The 12,365-nt window shown below is 41.8% G+C and overlaps 1 protein-coding gene across 2 annotated transcripts in view; it reads right to left on the reverse strand.

The window, feature by feature from the left end:
• Mau2 (Mau2 sister chromatid cohesion factor) overlaps window positions 1–12,365 on the reverse strand; it is a 700,592-nt gene that overhangs the window by 91,304 nt on the left and 596,923 nt on the right. For both annotated transcript variants that reach the window (XM_068367342.1, XM_068367343.1), the window contains exon 9: window positions 7,609–7,814. In XM_068367342.1, coding sequence (XP_068223443.1) covers window positions 7,609–7,814 — 206 coding nt within the window. The remainder of the gene's footprint in view (window positions 1–7,608; window positions 7,815–12,365) is intronic.

The following is a 12,365-nucleotide window of genomic DNA, read 5'->3' on the forward strand; positions in this document are numbered from 1 at the left end:
ACCTCATTCACAAATACTAGATCTAGGACATTTTCCTTTCTTGTTGGAATGTGGTTTCTTTGTTGCTTATTATGTTCTAATAGCACATCTTGAAGCTTTTCAAATTGCCTCTTATCTTCTGCGCTACTATTACTCTCTTTTTTATATGTATACATACAACCACTTTCTTCTATCCGTTCTTTCCAATCCACGAAAGGAAAGTTAAAATCTCCGGATAGGAGTATATTCCAGTCTTTATGGTTTCTACATATATCATCTATTTTTTTCAGAGAGAGAGAGAGAGAGAGAGAGAGAGAGAGAGAGAGAGAGAGAGATGAATGATTTGAGAGAGAGAGAGAGAGAGAGAGAGAGAGAGAGAGAGAGAGAGAGAGAGAGAGAGAGAGAGAGAGAGAGAGAGAGAGAGTATTAGTTCTCTCTTGTTCAATGTCAGGATGGCAGAAAACTTCAAATCATTCATATTCTCTCTCTCTCTCTCTCTCTCTCTCTCTCTCTCTCTCTCTCTCTCTCTCTAAATATTCAATTTGGTTTCGGAAGCATTATTGCATTTTAGAAAATTACGATTATTTAAATAGTTAATTGTGCTTTAATAAAACATTCAAGTGCTTCTGTTTTAAATTTCGGGTGTATTTTATCAATCTAAGTATTTTGGGTGCCGTGATCAGAACAGCTGATCTGATCACGGCACCAAAAATACTTAGATTGGTAAAATACACCCGTACTTTAAAACAAAAGTAAAATAAATGTTTTATTAATGCTCAATTAACTATATAAATAATCGTAATTTTCTAAAATGCAATAATGTTTTCAAAGCAAAATTGAATATGAGAGAGAGAGAGAGAGAGAGAGAGAGAGAGAGAGAGAGAGAGAGTCAGCTATTGGAAAGTGATAGAATGCACATTTTTTGTTTATTTATTTAATAGAAACAATTATTATCGAGATATTTATGTTTTTAGTTTATAAAATAAGCTGTATTTCTGCTTAAGAAAGTATGGATAACACATTGCGCAAGAGACAACACATAAGAAGTTGGGTCATGCTTCTAGAGTAGCGGCGTAGGCTACGAATCTTGAACGAAAACACAGAACACTTACAGTAAGTACAGTTAAGCTGTACAGTAGTATTATTACATCTGTTGTACTCCCTACAACAGTATTTAACACGTAGTGCTTTCATTGTGCAAAAAATGTTATTTTCCTTAGTAAAATAAATTTTTGAATATACAGTACTTACCCGATGATCATATAGCTGCATCCCTGCTGCCCGACAGAAAAAACCTACGGGAGGAATACGCCAGCGATCGCTATACAGGTGGGGGTGTACATCAACAGCGCCATCTGTCAAGTAGGTACTCAAGTACTCGATGTCAACAACGAACCAATTTTCTCCTCTGTCCCACTGGTTCTCTATTGGGGAGGAAGGGTGGGTCCTTTAATTTATGATCATCGGGTAAGTATATTCAAAAATTTATTTTACTAAGGAAAATAACATTTTTCAATATCAAACTTACCCGATGATCATATAGCTGATTCACACCCAGGGGGGTGGGTAGAGACCAGCATAACAAGTTGACATTATGAGCTAAGTATTCCGTATTTTATTTTAGCAGTTATTCAAAATAACAAGCATAAAATAAATAAGTACCTGGTAAGGAAGACGACTTGAACAATTACTCTGCCTTTTTAAGTACGTCTTCCTTACTGAGCCTCGCGATCCTCATAGGATGCTGAGCGACTCCTAGGAGCTGAAGTATGAAGGGTTGCAACCCATACTAAAGGTCCTCATCAAAACCTTTAATCTAGGCGCTTCTCAAGAAATGATTTTGACCACCCGCCAAATCAAGTAGGATGCGAAAGGCTTCTTAGCCTTCCGGACAACCTAAAAATATTTCAAGAGAAAGATTAAAAAGGTTCTGGAATTAGGGAATTGTAGTGGTGGAGCCCCCACCACTACTGCACTCGTTGCTACGAATGGTCCCAGAGTGTAGCAGTTCTCGTAAAGAGACTGGACATTCTTAAGATAAAAGACGCGAACACTGATTTGCTTTTCCAATAGGTTGCGTCGAATATATATTGCAGAGATCTATTTTGTTTAAAGGCCACGGAAGTTGTGACAGCTCTAACTTCGTGTGTCCTTACCTTCAGCCAAGCTTGGTCTTCCTCATTCAGAAGGGAATAAGCTTCTCGTATTAACAGTCTGATAAAAATAGGATAAAGAATTCTCTGACATAGGCAAAGATGAATTCTTAACTGAACACCATAAAGCTTCAGACGGGCCTCGTAAAGGTTTTAAAATAGAACTTAAGAGCTCTTACAGGACATAATACTCTTTTTAGTTCATTTCCAACCATACGATAAGTTTGGAATATCGAACGATATTGGTCAAGGCCGAGAAGGCAGCTCGTGTTTGGCTAGAAAACCAAGATGTAGAACATGTAGCCGTTTCGGATGAGAATCCGATGTTCTTGCTGAAGGCATGAATCTCACTGACTCTTTTAGCTGTGGTTAAGCATATCAGGAAAAGAGTGTTAAAGGTGAGATCTTTCAGGGAGGCTGATAGAAGTGGTTCGAACCTGTCTAACATAAGGAATCTTAGAACCACGTCTAAATTCCAACCAGGTGTAACCAAACGACGCTCCTTCGTGGTCTCAAAAGACTTAAGGAGGTCCTGTAGATCTTTATTGTTGGAAAGATCTAAGCCTCTGTGACGGAAGACTGATGCCAACATGCTTCTGTAACCCTTGATAGTGGGAGCTGAAAGAGATCGCTCTTTCCTCAGATATAAGAGGAAGTCAGCTATTTGAGTTACAGAGGTACTGGTCGAGGATACTGATACTGACTTGCACCAGTTTCGAAAGATTTCCCACTTCGATTGGTAGACTCTAAGGGTGGATGTTCTCCTTGCTCTAGCAATCGCTCTGGTTGCCTCCTTCGAAAAACCTCTAGTTCTCGAGAGTCTTTCGATACTCTGAAGGCAGTGAGACGAAGAGCGTGGAGGCCTTGGAGTACCTTCTTTACGCGTGGCAGACGTAGCAGGTCCACCCTTAGGGGAAGAGTTCTGGGAACGTCTACTAGCCATCGAAGTACCTCGGTAAGTTATTCTCTCGCGGGCCAGAGGGAAGCAATTAGCGTCCACTTGTCCCTTCGTGAGAGGCGAACTTCTGCAGTACCTTGTTGACAATCTAGAACGGAGGGAATGCATATAGATCTAGATGAGACCAATCAAGTAGAAAGGCATCTAAAAGAACTACTGCTGGGTCCGGGAAAGGTGAGCAAAGTATTGAGAGCCTCTTGGACATCGAGGTTGCGAAGAGATCTATGGTTGGCTGGCCCCAGGTGACCCAAAGTCTCTTGCATACATCCTTGTGGAGGGTCCAATATGTTGGAATTATTGTCCCTTCCTACTGAGACAATCTGCTAAGACATTCAAGTTGCCTTGGAAGAAACTTGTTACTAGTGAAAAGTCTAGACCTGTTGAACAGGAGAGGAGGTCACTTGCGAACTCGTACCATGTCAGAGAGTAGGTCCCTCCTTGCTAGGAGATGTACATCAAAGCAGGGAGTTGACCGTGTTCACCTCCACTACTTTGCCTTGAAGGAGAGACCTGAAGCTTTTCCAGGTCAGACGTACTGCCAGAAGCTTCTTGCAGTTGAAATGCATTGTCCTTTGACTCGAGTTCCATAATCCCGAGCATTCCCTACCGCCTAAGGTCGCACCCCAGCCTACGTCCGATGCGTCTGAGAAGAGAACGTGGTTGGGAGTCTGAACAGTCAGGGGAAGACCCTATCAAAGGTTGATAAAGTCCTTTCATCCAGTCAGACCAGACTTATCTTCCGGAAACCGGGATCGAGACCGCTTCTAGCGTCTTATCCTTTTCCAGTGAAGAGCTAGATGAAACCGAAGAGGACGGAGGTGTAGTCTTCCAAGTGACACCAATTGAACCACGGATGACAGTGTCTTAACCAGACTCATCCACAGCCTGACAGGGCCATGTTCCTTCTTCCGCATCTTCTGGATGGATAGCAGGGCTGGGGGTTGATCGTCTTGTTCAGCCATGTCCTCATCAGAGGGTTCCTCATCCGAAACTGATGAGGAAACGGCAACGGAGTGGGCAACGGAGTGGGCAACGTCTGACTCGCTGAATCCAGTCGCACTGGTGGATGCGTGACGGAGCCGGACACAAGATCATGGTACTGCTGCACAGTCTGTGAACTGTCAACCATGGGGAAGCGAGGAAGTACAGCGACAACCCGAAACTGTCTAGACTGTCTGGGTTGTGCAGACAACCCCTTATCGGGTTGCTGAGGTTGCCGCACTGCGTCACAACAAGTCACCTCTGCTGGTTGTTGAACGTCTTCCTAGTGACACACTGAACGTCCACAACCACCTCCGAGAGTCGCTTAACGTCAACGTGCGACTGGCAACCCACACTGGGTCGCACCGGAGGAGGAACCATCTCAACTGGCGGACGTGAGTAGGATATCTCAGCGTCAACAGGGCGTACAACCAACCGGTAGGAAGGTTGTTGGCAAGAAGGTTCTTCTCCGTAAAAAATCCTCTATCAAGGACTAAGCTTGGACTGCATGTCTTGCAACAAAGCCCAAGGTCTATGGGAGCAGGTGTGGCAACAGACGGGGTTAGCGACTGAAGCGGAACCATTTACCCTCCCTGGAAGCATGTTATGCTTTAATTAAAGTCCATAGGAGGCTAAGCAGCTTAAGGCTCCTCTCCAAATGACAGAGTCCTCAAGGGAATATCAGAAGGAGGGAGAACAGCACTTTCTCATCTACAGGAACCATGTCCGAGAAAAGCTAGGTTATCTCAGTGAGGGTTTCACTGGTGCATAAGCAGCAGACCAGAAGGTAACGTTATGAAACTGCTTGACAGTCTGTGAACTGTCAAAAACTGAACTGTCAACCACAACAGGTGCGTGAGGACATACAGCACTGGTGTATTAGTAGCAGACCAGAAGGCAACGTCATGTAACTGTTTGACAGTCTGTGAGTTGGCAACAACCAAAGCTGTGTGGGGAAGCCTCAACTCCTGACTGACTAGTTTGCTGCAGGCGAGTGGCGGTAACCACAGTGTGTTGCGGAGGCTGACACACCGTGTCAAAACACGGCAGCTTGTGGTAGCTCACGCACGGCAACGGAGTGCTCCGTGTGTCTGTGGGAGTCAGTATACGTCTGGCAGGGTCGACTGCGCATGGGTGGAGGAGCTCTCACAACAAGAGTGTGGGAGCAGGCAGCCATGCCGGGCGCACAACCGTGGTAGGCTGTAGGCCAACGGGTGCATCGTCAACCTTCTCCGCAGTCGGAGTGTGGGAACTGGCAACAACAAAAGCGGAGTGCTGGTGCGTGGGAGGGACTGCCGTGGGTTGCGGAGCATGCCGCATTGCATCAAAACACGGCAGCTTGACAGCACCTTCCCACTGCTGATGCGGTAGCTCACGCATGTCAACGGAGGGTGCAGCATGAACATGCGTCTGGCAGGGTCGACTGCGAATCGGTGGTGGAGCTCTCACAGGTGGAGTGTGGGAGCTGGCAGCCGCAGTATCTGCTGAGCGCACAACCGTGGCAGGTTGTAGGTTAACAGGTGCAGTGTCAACCTTCTCAGCACGATACTCCTGCATGAAGGAAGCAAGCTGAGACTGCATAGTCTGCAGCATGGACCACTAGGGTCTACCAAAGACGGCAACAAACGGAGCTACTGTCCGTTGTGACTGAGGGTCTAAACAGCTGGTGCGGCAACAGACGGAGTTACTGCCTGTTGCGGTACCACCTTGCCTCTCTTGGGAGGTGTGCAGTCGTCGGATGACTGCAGCGAGTCCGAACTGACCCAGTGGCTACACCTAGGCCGTTGGACTTGCGCGGAAGGGACCGACTTGCACTTAAAGCTGCAAGATTTGGTCCATGGTTTCTGCGAGAAACCTCTTCCGCAGACGAGGAATAAATGGGCTCTCTCGTCTTTATGTGGGTGGGGCGATCACATCGGCAACGTGTGTAGATACACCCGAAACCACCGAGGGAAACGTCTGTTCGTCGATCAAGGCCTGTGGAACCCATAAGTCCTTCGACATTACTTCTCCCCTGGGCTTGGGAGCTTGTAAGAGGTATCGGACTAGGTGAACAACTGGCACGAACAGACGAACCCTCGAACGCAACACTGTAACACTTTGCGCATATCACTTTATCACTTTTGATTTTCTGTTTGCACTTATTTCACTGAAATCGAAACTTTAAGTGATTTGCACCTGAAACACGCAATCCTTCAGTGGCTGGAAAAGAGACTAAACACTAGATCAAATAAACTACGTTTAAAATCTCTCACCGCATAAAGCCTGGGAACAAGAATAAAACTCTAGAAACGTTTTACCTTCTTCCCCTACAGCGACTAGGGAGAAGAGTAAAAAACGAGAACAACGTTACCCGCTTGAACGAAACGTTTATTCTCTCTCCCTCCATCTCTATCTCTCTCTCTCTCTCTCGACTTAGAACCTGAGAGAAGAGCCCAATTATATATCGTTAAAACATATTATTTGTTAAAGGAAAAAACTGAAAGGTTTCCCAAATAAAAAGTTCCTTTATTAGAATTAAAACCATTTAAGCTAAGAAAGAATGAACGAAACGCTAGAATCGGTTTACTCTTACTGCAACGTGAAACCGTGAAATACTCTCTATCGTAACGATAGAGCGCATGTTGAACGTTCTGAACGTCAACAACTGCGGAGACTAAACTAAACGTTAGTTCATCTTTGAAAACAGTACGAGACTATCAAAGAAATTCTTTCAAAAACATTAAAATTTAAAAAAGTATAAATTCTTAAAAGGAAATACGATATGACGGGCTCAATGTTAATTAACTTCGGTTCCAAGTAAGGACCGCCTACTATTAGGAAAGGTCGCATACAGTATAAACAAACATAAAAATTAATTTTTTATAAGTTTATAATAAATGGAAAGTTAATCGAAGAGGCCTATAAAGGCGGAGAGATATAAAATAAATAGATCTATAACTTGTTAAGCAAAATTACCAAAAACCTAAACACACTTCCGACTAAGGGAAGGGTCGGTCATTTAAAAGTGAAAGAGAGTCCATACTCTCTTCGTCACCAACACTTCCGTCTAAGGGAAGGGTCGGCCATTTAAAAGTGAAAGAGAGTCCATACTCTCTTCGTCACCATAATTAAATCTATCCAAAACGAGTTCAAGTTTTGAAATGAAGATAAAACCCCTGCATAGCGAAAGCTCAAAACTGGAATAGTGTACTTCACCAAATCGTTGTGAAAACAAATCCAGTTAGGGACGGCGTATTTAGTAGGTCTTGCCTGTGGCACGACAGAGGGAAAATTGGTTCGTTGTTGACATCGAGTACTTGAGTACCTACTTGACAGATGGCGCTGTTGATGTACACCCCCACCTGTATAGCGATCGCTGGCGTATTCCTCCCGTAGGTTTTTTCTGTCGGGCAGCAGGGATGCAGCTATATGATCATCGGGTAAGTTTGATATTGAAAAACAAACAATTCATTACTAAGGTTCATCACATGCATTAAAATTAAAACAAGAAACCCTATTTAATTGGACACAAATGCACATAAAAAATGTTCTTACTTTCCATCATTATGGCGGTGTGTGAAGAAAGCATGGAGACCTTGTACATAAAACGATGCTGCTCGTAAGCTTTGTGACTGAGTTGGTAATGTATCTGGATTTATCCTGTCCATGATTGCAACAAAATCTCTCTCCCGATGGCAACGCAAATAGACCACAGCCAAATTTAGATTCGCGAATATCCAAAGATCTCTGTTTTTAGAAGTCTGCAAAAAATAAACATTAAATGTTAATGATACAACAATAGAATGAAAAAACATCTGAGCTCTATTTCTACCTCTTTGATGCAAAAACAATCACTTTATTATTCTTTAGAAAAGGAGTTTTGACAAAGAAAAAATTTATTTTGGGGGAGATGCAGTGTGGTCTCCATGGATGCTCCTGTGAAAGGATTACCTAAGAAATATTGTCACCCCTGCTCTAGGGCAGGTGAATCATTATGCATAGCACAGAATTAGTGTATATAAGTAGACTTAGAAGTTAAGGATCATTTGAACTTGCCACAGCACCTCAGTGAGTGACGTCATGCACAGCGTCTCAGAAAAGAACCAGCCTCCCAGTCATCACTGCCATACCTACATCACAACACACCCTTAACCACCATTCACGGTCAAAGGTACAACAAAAATGCTCCACTCTCCTGCCCAAGGCTAGGGAGGAAGGAGTGTTTTGGAGACCACCCAGCTCCTCCCCAAAAATAAGTTTTTCCTTGGTCAAAACTCCTTTTATGAGGTTAAAGTGCTGTGTGGTCTCCAAGGATTTTACACCAGAGTATTAATGAGTAGACTTGTGCCCATACAAGGACAATCGCCTGCACCAAATCAAACCTACAACTCTTGTGTATGTCTGACTCTTACTACACAAGGGTGACTGAAGAATACTGGCTGCCTAAAGGACCTAGTGATTTGACCCTTCCCTCTGGACTACCCCTCCAGGAGTCCTGAATGCGCCGGGTACCACGATTGAATGTTGTACTGCTTGGATTTGTATCAGGTACTGTTTAATGAACACACTATTGCCGAACAAAAGTGTAAAACTCTGAGTGTCCTGAAATTGCATATTAGCAAAGAATGAGGCAATCTTTCTTACATTGTGTTTTTTTAGGGATGAAGATAGGATCAGCGTTTTTGAATACGGAGGTCAGCAAGATACGGATAGTCTCTGTTGAAAGGGTCTTGTTGGTTTGGGTCTTTTTAAACAGACTACCTTCTGGAGACGTGACCCTGTGTAAATATATATATAAAGTGGATTCTGTCTCTGAAGAGACTTTTTATTTTAGGCTAGAAAAATTATACCCAGACAGGATAAGAAAATGACCTGCGATATTATAATTAACTCCTCATCCCTTCGAAAGGCTGTCAGTTTATTAACTCTTGCTCCCAAAGCTAAAACTATCAAAGATGTAGCTTTTTGCGAAAGTTCTTTAAAAGAAATGGGGCAGTTATCCAACTAAACCAAAAACTTGAGCCCTATCCTGTGGTTTCCACAGAAATGGGTGGAGATGGTCTATGCTGGGTTATCTTATGAGACATGTCCAGATTGAGATCCATGTCAAATAGTCCGAGCTAGGGCTAATGATAAGTGTGGTGCAACCTTGGTTTTTTTGACATAAACAATGTCTTTTGGTAGTTTCTGGTCAATATTTAGGTGCAGATTCCAAATCCATCGAGTGCCAGTTTTGAAACATTGAGGGTTTTCGTGCAGACAATAAATTCTAAGATGCCCGTCATAAAGTTATATAATAATAAGTGTTTTATTGTATTGTATCATACAGCACAAAAAACATACAGAAACATGACACAAAATGTATCTCAGTCCCCAAAAGTAAAAATTAAGGTTGCTAATTAAACACAAATGAATTATAGTTAATTAGTACTTATTAACATCCAAAAATGGCCACCGAAGGATTGGATTATTAACTGTATAGAGGTTTTTCTCATTTAATATATTTATATGGATACCTTAATGTTTATTAATTAATAAAAATTAATTATTTGTTAATTGCAATGTGTTAATTGGTTATTTTCATTGTACGGGTAAGTTGGTACTATAGACAGGTAACTGGTATAGAGGTAACTGTTAGAGCACTGATAAAAGGAGATCAGCAGGCAGGCTGGGACATTATTGTTTTAGTGCATTCGGGGCACTGGGTAACTAATACCCCAAAACAAAGCACATTATCCATTGTGTTGCTGTGTACAAGAGTACAGTGTCATATTACTGAACAGCAACATCTCCAAGAGATAATCTGATGGAACATGCAGTATCATTCTTCTTGAAAAACAACTGGAAAAAAAAGATAAATTTGTAAGGTAAGCATAATTACATAATTTTCAGTGATAAGGTCATGTATTATCATCACACATAATTTGTATTGTGTATCTGTATCTATATACATGTAGGTAGCAATTAATTTATGAATGTTGTCTTTTATGTTTTCAAACGGACATGACAATTATATTTTGCTATTTATATTTGGTAAGTTTTGTTAAATCTTGGCTTTCAATTTATTTCTTACCCATAAAAATTGTGATGTCAACTTTTAAATGTGAGTATACAACCCTTATGTATGTCTTGAGGCCTTGTTAATATCTTTTCTGGCCAGTTTGTAGATGACAAAATGGTTAATGAGGAAGAAGCTGTCAAAATTGGCACTGATCAGTGGTTGGAGTACGAGAGACAATGGCCAAGGGGTTTCCATGAGAAACTAAGCAAGAAAATTCATACAATGACAGTGGTGACAAAGATGAAAGTTCATGATACAGCAGCTGAGAATGTGAATACTGAATTGATATATGCCCGAGTGATTGGAATTATGGCATCATCAAGGGTGACTATTTCTACTAGAACCCTCTTCTCCTATGAACTGGCTCCGTATTCATCTGCTTTGTTTGACAAGAATGGTGAGATGAGATCAACTTCCAACTCAAATCAAAGATAAAAAGTAGAATGTGGTCAAAGGAACAGGCAAGTCTCACAAGTTGTCATTCTGGATGGATGTGCCATTCTGTGGACAATTCCATGGCCTTCTTCACCTGCAAAGGTGTCTGCATTTGTCAATGCTGCGGTAGCTAGCATTTGGCGTCATGTGAGCACTGCAGAAGTATTACATGTTGTATTTGACAGATTCTATGAAAATAGTATAAAATCTAGCTGTCGTTCAACACGTGCAAAGTGTGTCAGTCGTGTATTCAGACTTACAAGTGACTGTCCTCTCCCTAAGCAGAATCTCACATTAAACGTGAACATCACTGCAAACAAGGAACAGATCATTAAGTTGATTGTGGATGAACTACTGTCAAAGAAGTTCCTGAAGGCAAGACAGTTGTCGTGACAGGTCCTGATGACCATCTAGTAGATGTTGGCACTGGTGTTATGGAAACAGCCATGACACGAGGAAGCTGATGTTCTGATGTCATACCACATGATTAAAGAAGCTGTCGCAAGACACTCACCGAACAAGGTGGTTTCTGATGACACAGATGTTCTTGTTATTCTTGCCCATCATGTTCATGCACATACCGACAACATGCCAGAAACAACTAAACTTATCATGGAGTCATGTTCAAGAAATCATGCCATCATTGACATCAATGAAGTTGTGAAAAAAACATACCAAGATCATGCCCAATCTTCTTGGAGCCCATGTACTGACTGGATGTGATTCAGTCTCAGCTTTTTATGGCATTGGGAAGACAATAATCTTGAAAAAAAAAATGGAAACATTTGCTGACTCTCTTATGTTGGGCAATACATATTTATCTCTTGATGAGGTCACCGAGTCATGTTTGAAATTTGTAGCTACACTGTATGGGCAGAAGTTCGGAGAATCATTGAACTTGATGCATGCAACCACATTCACTAGGAAGATTAGAGGCAAGAGATATGTACCTCCAAAACTTAGCAGCTTCATTTAGGACCCATTGTGAACGTGCCCACTATCAAACAATCCTATGGAAGGTTGTGGGCTTGTCAAAACCTCCAAACCTGGACCCACAAGAGTTTGGCTGGAAGAAGTAGTCATTTGTGTTCATGCCCGTTTACCTGAATAAAGGCCAGGCAGTTGTCCCTGACCAGATAATGAATCTCATCAGCTGTGGTTGCAAGACTGGCTGCAAATCAGCACTTTGCAGCTGCAATAAGTTCAGCAGAGCATGCACTGAATTCTATAAATGCCAGGGAGAACAATCCTGCGAGAATTCCGTGAGAAAGGAAGATGATGAACACAGTGAAGATGATGCAGACACTGATGAATAAACAGTATTCAAGGTTCTGTCAAGGTTCTTTCAGCCATCCTAGACTCAGTTTAATGTGTGAATTATGTATACTCGATGTAGAGAAGAAAACATACATTATATAACATACAACATAAAACATTATTATTATTGTTATTATTATTATTATTATTATTATTATTATTATTATTACTAACCAAGCTACAACCCTAGTTGGAAAAGCAAGATGCTATAAGCCCAGGGGCTCCAATAGGGAAAAATAGCCCAGTGAGGAAAGGGAATAAGGAAATATATAAATGATGAGAATAAATTAACAATAAATCATTCTAAAACCAGTAACAACGTCAAAACAGATATGTTCTATATAAACTATTAACAACGTTAAAAACATATATGTCATATATAAACTATAAAGACTCATGTCAGCCTGGTCAACATAAAAACATTTGTTACAACTTTGAACTTTTGAAGTTCTACTGATTCAACTACCCGATTAGGAAGATCATTCCACAACTTGGTAAC

The sequence above is a fragment of the Palaemon carinicauda genome, chromosome 45 (assembly GCF_036898095.1).
Source record: "Palaemon carinicauda isolate YSFRI2023 chromosome 45, ASM3689809v2, whole genome shotgun sequence".
Classification (NCBI taxonomy): Eukaryota; Metazoa; Arthropoda; class Malacostraca; order Decapoda; family Palaemonidae; genus Palaemon; species Palaemon carinicauda.